At 42.3% G+C, this 17,283-nt stretch overlaps 1 protein-coding gene across 1 annotated transcript in view; it reads right to left on the bottom strand.

Annotated features, from left to right (window-relative positions):
• Window positions 1–3,172: 3,172 nt before the first annotated feature.
• The window catches only part of PDILT (protein disulfide isomerase like, testis expressed), a 40,682-nt gene continuing 26,571 nt past the window's right edge, over window positions 3,173–17,283 (bottom strand). The window contains exons 6-11 of the mRNA XM_026650643.1: window positions 16,272–16,397; window positions 14,697–14,894; window positions 13,618–13,738; window positions 9,606–9,787; window positions 5,231–5,320; window positions 3,173–3,244 (exon numbers count right to left, since the gene is read on the bottom strand). Of these exons, the coding sequence (XP_026506428.1) occupies window positions 3,173–3,244; window positions 5,231–5,320; window positions 9,606–9,787; window positions 13,618–13,738; window positions 14,697–14,894; window positions 16,272–16,397 (789 nt within the window). The remainder of the gene's footprint in view (window positions 3,245–5,230; window positions 5,321–9,605; window positions 9,788–13,617; window positions 13,739–14,696; window positions 14,895–16,271; window positions 16,398–17,283) is intronic.

Here is a 17,283-nt window from a genome sequence, read left to right as displayed (position 1 = left end):
TTCCCATCTTTAATTATCAAATATTTTTTTAGGATCGGTAGCATTTGTGATAGGCATAACAGCTCTTCATCAGCAAGACAAACTGGGATATATCCCCACCATCAAATGTTATACCAATCCACAACATGGCCTCTATTGCTAATACTGCTGCTGATCTTTTTAAGGTGAAGTGTAATTTTGATCACTGTAGACAACCATTTTAACTGTGAGCATCCTGATACCGCCAACACAGACATTTAGTGAACTAAAGTAACAATTCTATTTAGATTATATTGATATGTCAACTTCTGGGGCAAGAAAGTACATCCTCTATCTAAGGAAACCTACAATTTACAGATGTGCATTTTATTACTCACATTCATAATGTGTAATCTTTCTTTTAGCACTAAGTAAAGCTTGAAGTTTCACTATGCAAACTCAATGCTTTCTTGTTTTGTATTGCCATAGAACTTAGAGTTGCCAATCAAGAGGCTACCAGCTAGGGTGACTGGATGGCCCGATTTTATAGGGACAGTCCCGATATTTGGGACTTTTTTCTTATATGGGCGCCTGTTACCCCCCATCCCCGTCCCGATTTTTCACACTTTCTATCCGGTCACCTTATTACCAGCAGCGAGTTTGGCCCCTGGCACAAGTTAGAGCAGCTACAGGGCTCAGCTGGAGTGGCCTCCTGGGCTATTTTGCTGGTCCTGAATTCCTGAAGGGTAGTGCATTCTGGCCACGCCCACTCCCACCATTGCAGCACCCTTCCACCAGGAGAAGGGAAGGGCAGGAGCAGATGATGCAGCATTATTTAGGGTGGCTTTTCACTAGCGGAGGTTTCCCCAGGCAAGGAATCCTCAGCTGGCTCTTTAAAGAAGCTTTCCATCCCCTTTGTGTCACCAGAGCAGTGCAGAGGGTACAGAATGGAAGCCTGGATTTGGACCCTTGCCTTGGCACCCAAGATATTAGCTCTAATAGGCACTAACATGTCATTTATCGAGATGAATGATTTTTCATTAATCCTGTACCTTTATAATGGGCTCGATAACTGTTTCAAGACTGATTTTCATATCCAGTGGGAAGGAGCAGTGAAAATTAATTTTTATTTTATCTTGAATGATAATCCCATCTTCCAATAAAGAGTATTGCTATAGGTGGCATGTGTCTCATTTTTCTATGGGGAAAAGAATGAAACCATTATAGCTTCTGGATTTGGTAGATTTATATGGTACAGTACCAGCACGTACTGCCATTCAAATTTCATCTTGTTGCAAGTATTACGAATTGCCTGCCTGGGTTTTTTTCCCCTCTTGCTGAGGCAATCAAATAATCTTATCTCCTCATTCTTCTTTTCTAATCTATTCTCTCAGAACCTCAAATGATAGGTTCTCTGTTTGTAATAAAAAATATGTTATTATTATTGAGTGTTTAGAATCTCCAACCTAGATGAGAGCCCCTTTGTGCTAGGCACTTTACATGCATCTAGAGATTGGCCCTGTCCCAAAGAACTTACAATCTAAATAGACAAGACAGTCAATGGGTGGGACAGAAAACATAGGCACTGAGATGGAAAAAAGAGGCCAATATCCTGCCAATATCTTAAAACATATTAGGAGCGTTAGACAGTGCTTAGCACTAAATACCAATGGTTAGATTGATTTTAGTTCTGGGCTTCAAAGGAGCAGGCTGGATCTGGGTTCTCCAATCCATCATCCATATGCTTTAAGACCTTTACACCAGAGTTTCCAGCAATAAGGTCCACTAGCTTTATTTGGAGAGCTGAGAAATCAAGTACAGCGCTCACTTTTCATGAAGAAAGGAAACTTTTTTTTCCTGAATGTCAAATTCCTTTCCCATTCAATAGGTAAATAGTGGTACAGAATGTCAGGTTGAAAGTTGTGTTGAACCACATTTTAAAAGAACACATTTCACAGGAGTTAATAGTGGGTTTTTTTAGCGTACAAGTGAGCAAATAATTATCCTTTAAAATCATAGTTGTTGCTTTAAACCACCTCTGTGTTGTACTGTCTGTGTGTGAACTTTGGCTAACTCTTTATGCAAATTTTTGTATTTCAGTAGAACATAGTAATCAGATTCAGCCCTAGAGTTAGGAACAGGTGATTGTGTTTGGATAAAATAAGAAATAACTAACTCCTTGACCAAAACTGGAATCATCCCTGAACCTTTGTAGATGTACAATAAAGTGCATTTCATATTTTTGAACCCTGATTAATTTATTTTTAATTGCTGTGCTCCTCTACATTTCCAGCAAGGACAGGAAGCAAAAACGCCAAAATCCTACAAAAAATTGTTCTGATTCAGGGCACAGGGTCAATTTTTTAAAGGTCTCTAGGTGCCTACGAGTGTACATAGCTACCTAATGGAATTTTCAGAAGTGCCTAACCCCCATAGACTTGTGCTTAGCTGCACATGCTTATTTTTAAAATAATCCAGGTATTTGTTCTAATTTTGGCTCCATTCCCATGGCATGAATTCCCCCTTCTCTTGAAGACATGAGGGTTGCATTGGTGCAGCAGGGAACAACTGATTGAATGTGCCTCCTGCAGGTTTCATTCAAAAAGGATAGTATGCTGAATGATCTTTGTCCTGTTTTCTGCAGGGCCTTAACCCTTTCCCTTGTGACACTATTTACTAATTAACTCATTTGCCCAGAAAGTAGAAAAGGCACAGGAAAGCAGTGCCAGGGGAAGAGAGATTAAGAGAGGCAAACTCTCAGTTAGTCCCAAGAGAGATCTCCCACCTCTCCTACCCTTGATCTAAGGGGCTGAGGGTTATGTGCTGTTGTAGATAAGGTGCTGTGCAACACCGTAAAGGTGACAGGGGAAACGTAAATAAACTACAGGTGGTGCTCACAATCAGAGTGTCTCCGAGTTGGCTGTGTGCACAGAAACAGACAGGAGTGGAGGGCGCGCCCTGACAATAAAAAAAATTTGAGGCAAAATGAAAGATTACTTTAAGAACTGAGACATTGATTCCAGGTTGGGGGAAAACACCAGTAAAGTCACATTCCAAAGAGTAATGATGCACAGCCAGACAGTGACGTCATATTCTCTCTTTATTTTCTTTTGTTTTTTTGATGCATCCTTATATTCTCATGATGCGATCAAAGTTCTCATAGCATCTTCATCTTCAGGATATCCTCCTATGGAATCTTTCCCCTTCAATGGAGCTAAAGTTCTTCTTTCTGTTTTATGACCGTCTCTTCCTCAGTGAGATCCTCTTTGCTTTCTCCAGAAGGAGGCTTTAAAAAATAAAATACACCAATGATGTTCCACGTTATAGCTTCTCAAGATAAGAGAATCGCTTTAGTGAGTATTTGTTCTCTGAAAAATGTGTTTTAAAAATATTATAAGAACTTTAGATGATTTTTCTCTTTTACATCTTAATGAGATCAGAGCTACTGCTGCTGTGACCAAAAAATGAGATCTCGCACCCAGGGCCGGCTCTGGCTTTTTTGCCGCCCCAGGGGGGAGGGCGGCCGGAGCCCCGAGGGGAGGGCAGCGAGCCCCGGCGGGGGCTCCGCTCTCCCCCCGGCGGCCAGAGTGCAGGGGGCAGGGCGGCGAGAGGGCGGGCTTGCCGCTCTCCCCCCGGCGGCCGGGGAGGGGAGGGGGAAGGGCGGCTGGGGGAGGGCGGCCAGAGCGCCGGGGGTCGGGCGGCGAGCCCGGCCGTGGCCCCGCTCTCCCCGGCGGCCGGAGCACCGCACCGCCCCCCCTCCAGGTGCCGCCCCAAGCACAAGCTTGGTGGGCTGGTGCCTGGAGCCGGCCCTGCTCGCACCCACACATCAGCCCCTGGGCAACGCTTAGATGAGATGCCCTTTGTGTGAAATTCTGATAAACTCTTGAAAAACCAGTCACTCTCACTATGTAATGCATGGGCAGATCTAAAAATCCTGTAGAGATAATGCTCTGTCTTTTCTAATGCAACCTCAAAAGAGCTGCCCTTTGCTTTTGCTATTTGTAACCTCCCCAGTAATGGAACAAAAAGTATTACTCCAACAGGGGATTTTCACATCAAGCAAGTGCACTGTGCAAAAAACGTAGTGTATCCTGCAGTACTATGCTGGACAAATTTGGATGTCCTTCAATAAGGACAGCAAATATAAGCAGGTGGGCTAATGCCAACCGTTCCCCCTCGAGCAGTGCAAAGCACATCTTGGATGGGGTTTCAGACTGGCTGTAGAATTACTCTGCAGGCCTTATACAGTGGAATAAGGCACCAAGAGAGAAATGGCAGAATGCACATAGCAATGTAGTACAGCACAGAGAAGAGTGAGTGAATGTGACTCCTAACCCTCCTTCAAACACGTCACTGGAGAACCTTCACCACAGCCGCAGCCCCTTCATGTGTACAGCAGGAGAAGAACCTCTGCTTCCCAAAACCAGCTGCTTAGTCATCGATTCATCAATAAGCCCTGAGAATGAGCCTGAGTGAAGGGTGAATCACATTCCTCAGTATTTCTCCATCCACCATCTCATTGCTTCCCCGCACCTTTAAAGGGCAATTTCAGTGGCATCCTCAGTGCATCCAGGGCACCTGCCTTCTCACTCCTTTTGGCAGAATAGGCTCTGGATTCCAGTGAAAGGCAGATTATGCACCAAGTTGTCCTTGCATGTCCTTTCTCAGAAGAAGTTAGGTGTGAGGACTCTGCCATCACTTTTCTAAGGGTTTTCTACATGTAGCTTGAGTCTCAGGTTGTTAAACTATATTATTTGTCATTAACTCTTTCATAATGAAATATGTGTAAATATGCAACTGAGTCAATATGGAGTATCTCGTGCATACATAGTGTGCTCTGCAGCAGATGAAGCCCAGCCTTCTGGAGACAGGTTGAATCAAGGGCACCAAAACTTGTGGTTGGTGATCCAGGCTATAGTCCAATCCAGATCACAAAAAGGAAAGGAAAACATTGCAGTTACTTCTGCCACAGTGCTTAGAAAGGAGAGAAGCCCCACTGAACTTAACGGGAGTGGATAAAATGGGAGCTAGATGTGAACCTTTCCAATTTTCATCCAAACCAACTTTGGCTGAGGCTTTGATTTGTAAAATCAAAACCCAGTCAAAGTACAGTTCTTTCTTGCCCAGATGGCAATTGCTTCTTGCTACAATTGCTTCCTGCTAGTGTGTGGTTACACTAGCTTCTTGGCTCAGAGACCTGTAACATGAGCATCAAAGAAGGATCATGTGTTGTAAACCCGGGTGTGACAGAGTGGAAAGTCAAATCCTTTACCTTTTTGGTTGCTTCTACTTTTGGCTTGCTTTGTTTTTCTAAGAATTCAGCAAAAGCCTCCAGGGTATATTCCCCATCATATACCACAACCTGAAAAGAATAGAAGGGTAAAGAGTTATTCTATACATAAAATGCCTGAAATCAGACCACAGTACACAGGGATTTCTGAGTTATGCAGGCGTATCAGACTCTGGACTCTTGCATTTAGTTTAGAAAGCCATGGAGGAGACTCAACAAATTATAAAGTATAATTGGGTATCCGGAATGGGGAAGGAGATAGATACAAATACCTGTGAGAAGAAAGGAGGGAATCCTACACAAACCAGACAAAGTCCCTTACCTTATTATACTAGGCCTGGATCCTGCCAACTAACTATTGACATCTCATGCATATAGTTAAGTAGATGCATGTATTTTTTTTGCAGCATAGAGACCATAAAGAGTATGGGTGAGCTTTTCAAAGCTGCCTAAAGGATTTTAATTGGAATTGGACATCGAAAGCTATTAGATGGCTTTGAAATCCTCCACCTAGGATGATTAAACTAGAACAAGAGGAGGATGAAATAAAGTAAATTTGCTTATACTTAATAGCTGTGTAGAATACTTCATGTGTTGAGGCAGAATGCATTGCTGAATGTTTGTTTAGGGAGTTTGGAAGAAAGATCATTTCACACTGAGAGCTTTAGAATTCTCCAACAATCACTGAATACAGCACCGTTTTAGAGGCTTTTTCAAAACGTGTTGTGTGGGAGCTTAAGGAAGATTGTAAATGTGTTTAACCATAATGTAGTGCAAGGTTGTATTTGCTTAACACAAAAGTGTCCACTTGTGATCTGAGCAAATTTAAACATCCTCAGGCAATGTAAACTGGTATGTCTGCACTGAAATAAACTGGACTATGCTGATTTACCCCAAAGGAGGATCTGCCCTGTTTGAATTCAAAATACTGTGTGCAAAATTCCTCCATTCCCTTGTGAATTCAGTAGATTTACACCAGGTATTCATTTTGTCCAGGCATTAAAATAGTTTGAATATGATAAGAAACTATACAGCTGTCTTATGTGATGTTTTCTTAAAAGTGCTCATGGTTTTTTAAGTTTCTTGTCAAAACAACTGTTTTGTTCTCCTTCAGAGAAGATAAATGTTCTCCAAAAAATCTTGAGCCTGTCTGACCTCTGATGAGGTAATCAATGATAGCTAAAGCAGCAGGGTCTCAGAAGGTTGTCAAAGTGAGCTAAACCACCCTCTTAAGCTGTTCTTGGGGTTTGCAACCAGGGAGAATTTTCAACATTTCTCAGAGCATTCAGTTCTTAAGAGGATATAAATGTGTATGTCTCACTTAGTGCCAAGAAACAAAAACAAATGTCAGCCTTAAACGCCATCTGAAAAATTGCTAATTTATATTTTATTTGCACACAGCAAACAGGGAGACAGTCTACTTCATCAAAAGATCTCAAATAGTGCATGGCAGACTCAACCACTCCTGAGGGTGTTAGCAGATGAAATATCTCCATGTTCCTTCAGCTCTGATGGTAACTGTCCCCATCAGATAGTTAAATGCCGACTATATTTTTTCAACTCCACATTTACCTAGGGGATTTAAGAGTTTTCTGATTCAGTATGGTGGCTGATTGCTTTTGACAACAAAGTGTCCTCTTTATGTCAATGGTCACTATTCGCTTGTTAGAATAAACAAATCTTTATTAAGGCCAAGACTTCAAAAAACAGACCCTTGAGCACTTCTGAAAATCAGGCTGTTTACACAGGTATCCAAATGTGGACTTAAGAGCTGAGCCCCCACCAGCTTTCTAGTTACTCATTTAGAACCCTAGCCAGGCTCCTAGTTTTGAAAATCTTGTTCATGGGCCGAATCCTGCTCCCACTGAAATCGGTGGGAGTTTTGCCAGTGCTGTCAATGAAAGCAGAATCCAGTCTTAAATGGCCAAACTCTAAAGGCCTGGTTTGAATGAGGGACAGCTGACGCCGCTGAGAAAAAATGGGTATTCCATAAAACCACCTTTGTATTGTGAGAAAGTGTCTGATTGCACATCAGTCAACTGAATAGGCCTGGGGCAGAGCATGCAGTAATGTTTAGTTTCCTGATGGCTTTATCACAGTCCTTTCAGGACAGCCTGAGGGAGATTATAGTGGTCGGAAGTCATGACATCCTCCCTACCTTAGTCCTAGAAAACAAGGACCTGATTTTGCTCCTATTGATGTCAATGGCAAAAACTCCCATTGATTTAATGAGAGCAGGATCTAGCGCTCAGATGTAAGGGGTTTTGGTATTTACCTGGGGAAGGGGGAAATCTTATCTCAAGGGTTTTACTCTCCAAGCTTTTTTCACAATGTGAGGTTAAAGTGACATCCAGAAAGTTACCACTATCTTCATCCAGCATAGAGCTCTTCCTATCTGTAATTCTTTAACAGTGAAAGGTGTTGGGTAGAGTAGACACTGATACAGAACCACCAACCCTCTAACAACAACAGAATCCCCATCTTGGGAGTCGGGCATTCCATGAAGCATTGTAATTACTATCCCATTTGTTGAAAGCTGACAATCATCTTGGTGCTGTACAAATATACAGAGATGTGGCTGCTGCCTCAAGGAAGTCATGCTCAAGACGGGACACAGCGACAACAGTTCAGACATACAGTGTCCCCTATGTGCTGGCATGATTTTCACCTGGTGTGTTAGAACCATACAGTCTGAAAGACTGTGAGGGAGAAATAGGTTCTGGGAAGAGATTGGTAGGAGATCATTTGGTGCATGAGAAGACCGAGACTAACCCATGCAAAAGGGTCAGACTGGAAGAAGATGCAAAGATCAGAATGGGAGAGGCTTACACAGAGAGGAAATGCACAATCTTCATTGACCTTTGTCACACTAGCATTTAGTTCCCATCCCTAACAAGAGAGAGGGATAAACACCACAGAAGTATTACAAGGAGCAAATATTTGTAATTGTGCTGTGTATTTCCTGCTCCTCTCTCTCGCGCGCGCTCTCTCTCTCTCTCTCTCCATCTGTTTAGCATCTGGGCACCAAACTCCAGTCTAAGGCAGGAATGTGGTAGGAGAGATTATAAGCTCTTCGGGGCAGGGCCTTTCTTTGTATTATGCATGTACAGTGCCTAGCACAATGAAACTCTGATCCCTGACTGGGGCCTCAGAACACTACCACAATTTAGATAATTAGTAATAAAAGTCAGCGACAGCCTGGTGTGCCAACTTTTCATTAATTTTTTTTAGAAAACAAAAGGTCATTAATATGTTTTTTAAAAGTATTGAGTGGAAAACTGCTAAGTGAGAGGGATGTAGAATGTAGACATTAAGGCCAGACCCAGTAGGGATGTGCGGGGCTGCCGTTCAGTTCATTAGAAATTGTGCATGCACGTCCAAGGGAAGAATCTCTCCCTAAGAGATTAAATGAGGACAAGTACAAATGTCTTAGAATTTAATTTACGTGTGGGCCATGAGGAGAAAAATGAAAAGCTGAGTAATGTTTTAATTATAACCATATCATAGAATTGAATTTCTTTGATCCAGAGCTGGCGTTTTCTCTTCAATTAAATTATCCATGTGGATGGAGGATTATGACTATGTGGTTAATATATTTCTATTTCTTCTGTCCTTTCTTGCAGTAATACTTTCAGAACATTATGCAACATGATGGTACATTACATAGCATATTCTAGAGATAATCAGCAATAGCAACAGCTCTTTATTTTTTTTATTAAGAGGCACTTGAATTTGCTGCTACTGTGGTTTGTGATCTTGGCAAAGCTGTCTGGCAAAGAGTTTCTGAAAAGCTCAGAGGACATGACCTCTAAGACAATGTAAACGTGTTTTCATAAGCCAAACTGCTACAGAAACAATTCAAGCAGGTAACATGAATAAAGCACTGGGGTGAATAAGTCCTGAGTTGTGTTGTTTTTTGTTGTTGTTTTTTTAAACGAGTGTTACACTAAGCAGCCCCTGCAGAATCCATTCTCAGAGGCTAGCACAGGACCATGGCTGTCGGTATTTTAGAAGTTAGGGTTCTGCAAACACCCCTGAAAGTCCAGGACCACTGGAACCTGGGACAGTACAGGGATTGACTCAGGTCACCAGTGACTATGACTGTATAAACTTCATCCGTCCAGGTCTGTTAAAAGTCTAGTATGGTCTCATACAAGAACCCGATACTTGTGAGAGAGGGCTGTAGGCAAATATTTTGCCCTTTAAACTCAGATTCCTGGCAGAAGTGGGTACATGTTGCTCCATAAGAAATATGTGAATAGATGAGGACCAACATTTTATTCTCACTTTCATGGCACCTTTCTCACATGCTCCCTCATTCTGACATGCGCACACACACACATTGAATGCTTCTCACCTGGTTATTGGATCCAACAGGAAAGAATCTAAAGAATGGATAGCGGTCTAGCATAACTAACTGGATATCATTTGCTGTGAAGTCTATTTTGGCAATTACTATATTTTCATGATGTTCATATTTCTTGCCCAGCTCATCCCAAATTGGTAAGAGTTTCCTACAATCATGGGACCAAGGTGCATCTGTAATTTTAAAAACAAAAATAGATGTTCACAAATCAAGCCTATGAACTTACTCCACTGCTTTCACAGGAATACAGAAAATTGATAGGTGCCAGAGCTGAAATGGGCATTACTCACTTATAGAAACAATGGGGCAAACCAAGAAGCACAATGAAGACAGTAGGAGTTTTTCAGAGTAAGAACTGAGCAAAATCTGAGTAAAAACCAGATGTTGTGGCCTAACAAACACCTTTTCTTCTGGTACCACTTTTGGGTGGCAGGAAGGCTTGCAGCTCAAGTAGATCCCAGCACCTCCATCCTTGTTACATAGCAATGCTTTACCGTCCTGAATTTAGGAGGGAGATGGATTATAGCCATAATCCAAATATGGATCGGTTTTGTGTGACTGACCCTTTTCTCTATACTATATCAAACCAAAACTCCAGAAGTGAAATCCTGGCCCCACTGAGATCAATGGGAGTTTTATTATTGACTTTAGTGTGCCTAGGATATCGCCCCAGATTTGAATATCCCACATTTTGGGGGTGAAAGGTTCAAATTCCAGATCCAAATTTTCAGGTTGGGCCCCTCTCTCCTTAAGGTTTGGGGAGGGAGAGGAATCAGAATAAGCACTCAGAACGGCAGATGCATCTCTGAGCCTGCAGAATCCGGTATTAAATCTTTGGAGAAATGGCTTTCTCATGAACTTCCTGTTTCTGCATCAGTCAGTCCAGAAATATCATCATTTTGGCACTTCCATTTCGGATCTTGGGTGCAACCAAGAAGGGAATAAGCAAGCTAAAATGTTACAGAAATAGAAAGGAGGGAAGTTATCTTAACTCTTCTGCACCTCCATCTAGAATGGCAGAAACCTTGCAAGATCAGTTAATTGTGTAAAATTTCCATCAGCAAGGGTTGACTTTGCTTGCATTAGAAATGGAATCTGAAGGGCCCTTTCAGCTTCAGATCCAAAACAGAATCTAAATGATCTAGCTCCAAGTGTTGACTGTGAAACCATGAAATTCACGGCGGTTTGGATTCAAGGTTCCATTTTCAGCTTTTCTCTATTTTTATTTGAAAACCATTTGCCCCTCCCTCATTTCATGCCCTACACCAACAGTTCACTAGCAATTGCCAAACATCTCTTGAATGCATTTGTATATAGCAAAACTGCTGATCCTAATAGTACAGAATTAAATCCTTCATAATAAAAATAAACACACAAAGTCCTAGCAAGTCATCACATGACTTCACTAGAGAAGATTCCACGGTTGACCAAGACCATCAACCCAAGTAAATCTTTCATCAGTTCAACAATGCAGTCTTTGTTACAAAGTATCTCTTGAAACAGCAAAATGTCAAGTACACACACAAATGATACGGAAAGCCAGTGTATCACAGGCGATGGATTATGCAATGCTTCATGTATTTGTCTTGCTTTCAAACTAATGTCACTCACATAAATCAGAGAGAGCTGCATGGAAGGAAGTATTTTGTGTATCAACTAAAAGTCACAACAGTTATTTATATATCAGGGAGGACAATCCAAAGGGCATGGAAGGATAGCAGAGCAGAGAATCCTAGGAATCTGATACGACTCTTGATGTATTGCGACTTAAAAATGCCCCTTGTTTGAAGTCCTTCGTCAATGGATCAGTGCCCATATTCAGGTCAATTTCAATAGGGTTTCTCTTTTTGGGTGTGTGGATGTGTGTGTGGGGGGGAGGAGTGATTTCAGGAAACAAAATCAAGATCAAGATCTCATACTGTAGCCTTTTTAATTCCAGTGTCTTGTGTTCAGTGCCTGACTAGGGCACAAATACATGCTTTGTTCACAACACTAAACCAGGTAACAATAATTACTATGAATGAAATGGTCACAGATCAAAGCTGATGATTCCAGGACAGTACTAGTCTCTGGTAGAGCAGGGGTGGCCAACCTGAGCGTGAGAAGGAGCCATAATTTACCAATGTACATTTCCAAAGAGCCACAGTAATACATCAGCTGCCCCTCATCAGCACCCCCCCAGCTCCCAGTGCCTCCCACCCATCGGCAGCCTCCCCCTCCCTCCCCACACCTTCCGATCAGCTGTTTCATGGCATGCAGGAGGCTCGGAGGGGTGGGGGAGGGCGGGCAAGGGAAGGCCGGCTCAAGGGAGGGGGCGGGAAGGGGTGGAGTGGGGGCAGGGCCTGTGGCAGAGCCAGGGGTTGAGCAGTGAGCACCCCCCGGCACATTGGAAAGTTGGCGCCTGTAACTCCAGCCCCGGAGTCAGTGCCTATACAAGGAGCTGCATATTAACTTCTGAAGAGCCACATATGGCTCCGGAGCCACAGGTTGGCCACCCCTGCTGGTAGAGTGTTGGAACTTCAGGATGAGTGTTGTACAGCTATTTGTGGGTATATTTCTGTGTTTCTTACATGTGGTTTCTTTAATGAAATAAGCAAACATATCCCAGTTGAAATGTAAAACTGGGGTCCTGAACATTTTGTGCATGTATGGTTGTCCTGGTCAAGTTCCAATTTGCTAATGCAATTCTGCCCACCTAAATTCTCATGCATTTTCAACTCAGAAAGGTATTCATCACTTTTCTTTCCTAAACCTCAGTGGTGCCGTCTTGGGCCCTTAAACATTTTCCACATTCCTCTCTGGCGCTGCTGTAATTCAGCAATGGATGAAGGGGATCCTACAGATAGTTTGCAACCAGCTTTGGGATCCTAATCGAGTAAGAAGATTATTATCAAGATTCAGTTATTAGTATGTCCATTGGCATTTTTCTGTGGGAGATTATTTCGATTGCTTAGAAGTCCAATTAATGCCTTTCTCCTCCCTGTCGCCTTGGAAAAATAAAAATTATTGTGAAAAATAGTTCTATGGCTCAGATTAGGTCAAAAGGACCAAGGTTCAGAGAGGAACAGCAGCAGGAACAAGACTGTTAGAGGAGTGGTTTGCGTATCTTGTTTCATATGGAGGCAACTAAAAGGAAAATGAGGAGGCTGCATCAGTAGCATGATTGCAATGCAGTTTTCTCCACCATCCTTCTTACAAACTGTACTTCAAAAGTGTGGTGATAATCTAAGTACAGGCACATCTTTCTTCATGTTAATTGTATTTGTTTCCCTAAGGCCCACCTTTTCCCAGTGGTGTTCATCAGAACACCAGCAAACTTGGAACCATGTTCACAAAAGCCTAAAATTGGCATTATAGGGCTAGGTTTGGTCTTGGGTTATGCACCCAGGCAGAGGCACAATGGGGAGTAAGAACTCCTGGGATACTTGGCTTGTGGGTCTGGGTGCACAGAGTTACTCTGCACCTGCGATTCCCACCCTGGAGCAGGTGGATGGGCAGATGTGGGAAATAGGCAGAGATGCTCTGGTGGTTGCAGGAAGGGAGAGTGATCTCCTGCTATTTAGGTCAGCAGGAAACTACTTCCCCTTGGAGCTAAGGGAAGCAGCAAAGAAATTGTGGCTCCTTTTCTGGGGCACTCCTAGTAAGATGTCCTCCATTTACCTTGAGATGTGTCCGTGGGACACAGTCTAGTTCCTATAGTATGGCACATTTGAATGTTACATTGTGCAATAAAATGCCAGGATAGCTTTGTCTTTCATCATCAAGATTTCACACTGCCTTGGAAAGTATTGGCTTTAGGGATCCCTATACAGAGCAATCTTAAGTCAGTACATGAACCACACTGTTTCCTTATGATATGGCACAAATCTTCCTATAATGCTTTGAGCAGACAGCAAAAGTATAGTAATGATGTAATGTATAGTGCTTCGTTTGATACAGAACAAATGCATTTGCATTTTCACATCAAAGTGATCATGTTAAAACAATCTAGAATGATACTCACAGAACATTACAAACACATTCTTGGTCTTATTAAAGGTGACCCTGTTGAAGTTCTTTCCAACAAGCACCTTAACAGGATTCTTGTCCCAGTCCTCTGGAATTTCTTCACTAGATACATGGGGCTAATCAGAAAGAGAAACAGGGATATGAAAGTGATATCAGGAAGCCATATTCCGGTTCAGGTTTAAGTGAGTCCAACTGGACAATACTCACCCAATGCCCTTACTTACTATACTTAGCTTTTTAAAATATTGTGAGTCATGTCAAACTATAAATAGGTTACTTGAACCTACACGATCCAGTTGTCCTACAAAACCTGGCTGAATAAGAATCAAAAGCTAGAGAACTATAGAGCTTGTTTATTGTGGAAGAGGAGTGAGGTGGCTATATAACATAAATGCCACTGCCTAGATTTCTCCATCCCCTCCACATGATTCCTTCCTTCCTCTTAATGGAAGCTGTTAAATATGAAGGTAAATCAAGCTTCAGAACATTGAAAACACAATACAGTTTACAATGTATCTGTCTTGGAACGTATGTGGCATGAACATTCTGATATCTCATTGCGATGACAAAATATTGTAATGAGAATAGAGAAAAGTGATCCAGCAGGAAATAATTCTAGTGAAAAGGGTTATAAGGAGTCACAAAAATGAGGCAACCCCAATGGTGCAGGCAAATAGTAGTATCCCTACTATACAGATGGGGAAAACGAAACTCAGAGAGGTTTCATGGTCTTATTTTCAGAGTTCACCCTAAATGCCAGTTGAAGTTAATGAAATTTAGAGGTTCTCATCACCTTTAAAATTCAGGCCATAAGTGACTTGCCTAAATTCTCAGAGAGTTCTTGGCAGAATCCTGTGGTCCGTCTCAGTTATCCAAAATAAGGGAGTAGACCAGTATGCACTGAAAACGGAGCACATGACAGCAACAAGAACAAGCTTGTAAAATCAGAATCAGGCTAGTACACGTGGTAGATTAGGAACTTAAATGACATTTTCACTTTCTTTTTGCAAATGTGCTAGAATCTTCAGGTGGTGTCAAATGGACAGCTGACTCTGTCTCTTCAGAGAGGCATACCTTTGCTTTCCCACCTAGATAGCTGTGACAGAAGCTTCTTAGATTCTCCACGGTCACCTCATCTGCAGGCATTTTGTACTTTGCATCACTTGTCAGGTTTAAGATTCGCACTGCAGGGACGTCTATCTCAGTGATGCGAAAATACTCAAAAACGCGCCCGTTTCTGGTTTCATTCGTGTCCACCAAGATGAACATTATCTGGAAAGGAAAAACAGCAACATGCTGGATATCCAGCTTCCTAGCAGCCCATTACATCCTAAAAGCAGAAGTCTATTGCCTTAGAAAGAGCTGTGCAGTTGTTCACACAAATCGACATCTTTTGGATTCCTCCACAAGGACCTGCTTCAACCAGCGCCATCTTTCACTTTGAATTTTAGGTTAAAAGAAATTAGATTCTGGACATGAAACTCAGTTAAAAGCTACTGAATCTGAAGATGAGTTTGGATATGAAATTTCCCCCTGTGTACGGGAATTCAGTCCAAGGGCTTTGGCTTAATCCATAGCAATACAGGCCAGATTTGAAGTTTAGATCCAGAAATGAACCTCCCCAAATTTGGCATTGTTCAGATCCAGGCTTATCTGCCGCTGGAACTCTGAAAAACCATATACTGAGCATGATTCACCCAGCAGTTTTATAAACTTTTCTGTGCCCCAGCTCTGAGATAGTAACAACATTCTAAACCAAGTAAGTTTGGGCTTTTACTGAATCTACTTGATACTGCTGTACTACACAGCTGCAGCACACTAATATTTAGATTTATTTCGCAGCCTGGTAAATTATATTGCTCTCTCCCACACAACCAAAGCTATGCTTATGCCCTGGTAAGTTCTTATTGCTTCTCATAGCCCTGCATTACATGACAAAACTTAATAGTACAAAAATCTGAAATATTTATAATCCAGGTGTCTTTACCAATAGTAAAGTAAAATGATTGGTGGTGGTTTTACTACCAGATGAATTCTCATTCTGTAGCACTTAGTGTGTTTGGAGCAATAGCAACAAAATTGAATAACTGACAGTGGAGACTGCTAGAAAGTGCTGTTTTTTACTTACTCTCCCTCTCCTTTGCTGCAACCCCCCCCCCCACACACACACACTTTGCTGCATGAAACAGTGTCATACAGATTCTTTGCAAAACCAGTTAAGGTAGAACTGCTGGTTTCAACTGTGGCAAACAGCAAGTCATTGAAATTCCCAGAATGGCATTTCCAGACTGCATCATAGACTAGATGCTGAGCCTACAAAAGCACTACTAAACGTTTCATGGCTGGAAGTTCCTCTTAGTAAGGGGCATATGTAAGATCAGAAATAGGTTTGTTGTGCATGACACAGTTAGAATCATATTTTTAAAGCATCACTCTCCCTTTGGGTTTACTTCTAATTTGATTTCCCCAGACCATTTTGCTTAAGGACCCATGCTAGAAAAATGGTTCTGAGAACTATTGGAAGTGGTTTGATAGTAGACAAACTGACAGCAATATATTCCTATCAGTAACATTGGAGGGTGTTTTTCAACTGATCTTCGACACCTGACATTTGCAAAGCAGGACTCTAAAGTAAACTACATCACAAACCTTTCCTCTAAATTCCACAGCAGCAGACCTGTAATCTTCATAAGTCTTGTTGAATGTCTCTGAGTTCTTAGGGGTGAACAGCAGGATGTGATTTTCAACAGGGACATCAAAAATCTTCACAGATGTCTGCAAAACAAAAGGCTCAACATCTGTTCCACTCTCTGTAAGCAGAACAGTGAATCACATGCTCGAAGTATCAATGCCATTCAGTTCTGGGTTTGCATATTTTACTTTGCAAGACTCATATAGTTCCCCATCATTTTCATAACCCTGGGATTTTGCATTGTTTTAAAGAAGATAAAGTGAGAGCAGATCAGCAGCTGCTAAGTGGGTTTCCTGCTCAAGGAAAACCTCAGCATTATTCATAGATTGAGACCAGAATGGACCATTATGATCATCTAGTATGACCGCCTGTATAACAGGCACAGAATTAATTCTGGCTGTAGTTCTCTAAGTAAAAGATAGTGTTGTCGATAAAAACTATTAGGATCAGCTCACTGAAAAGCAACCAAACACTTGGCAGCTGCATAGCCACCCTTAGCCTGAGATTTGGAATATGATATTAACCTTTACAACTCTCTGATCCTGTTTTCAGCTATTTACAAAACTGGTAGGGTGAGTCCTTAGAGCTAGTAGATGTGTTTGTCTGGTCAGTAGTGATGGTCAACAGGAATGAATAACTGATTGGCCATCAATTCAGAATAGATCTGCTTTGTTGAACGAGGATGCAATTTCAAATAAGGTTTTCCTGTGGGGTTTAACAGATGATAGAACTCCACCATGATGGAGTTTCATAGTCTGAGTTCTCCAGGAAAGAAGTCAATAGGGGAATATTGAGGGATGATTTTACTGTGCTCTCAAACAGGGCCGGCTCCAGGCACCAGCCCACCAAGCTTGTGCTTGGGGCGGCACCTGGAGGGGGGCGGCGCGGCGCTCCGACCCCCGGGGAGAGCGGGGCCACGGCCGGGCTCGCCGCCCTCCCCCCGGCGCTCTGGCCGCCCTCCCCCCCCGC

The sequence above is a fragment of the Terrapene carolina genome, unplaced genomic scaffold, assembly GCF_002925995.2.
Source record: "Terrapene carolina triunguis isolate 2854851 unplaced genomic scaffold, T_m_triunguis-2.0 Scaffold93, whole genome shotgun sequence".
In the NCBI taxonomy this organism is placed as follows: Eukaryota; Metazoa; Chordata; order Testudines; family Emydidae; genus Terrapene; species Terrapene triunguis.
The sequence above is the reverse complement of the archived record's forward strand: the minus strand, read 5'-3'. Positions and strand labels throughout refer to the sequence as shown.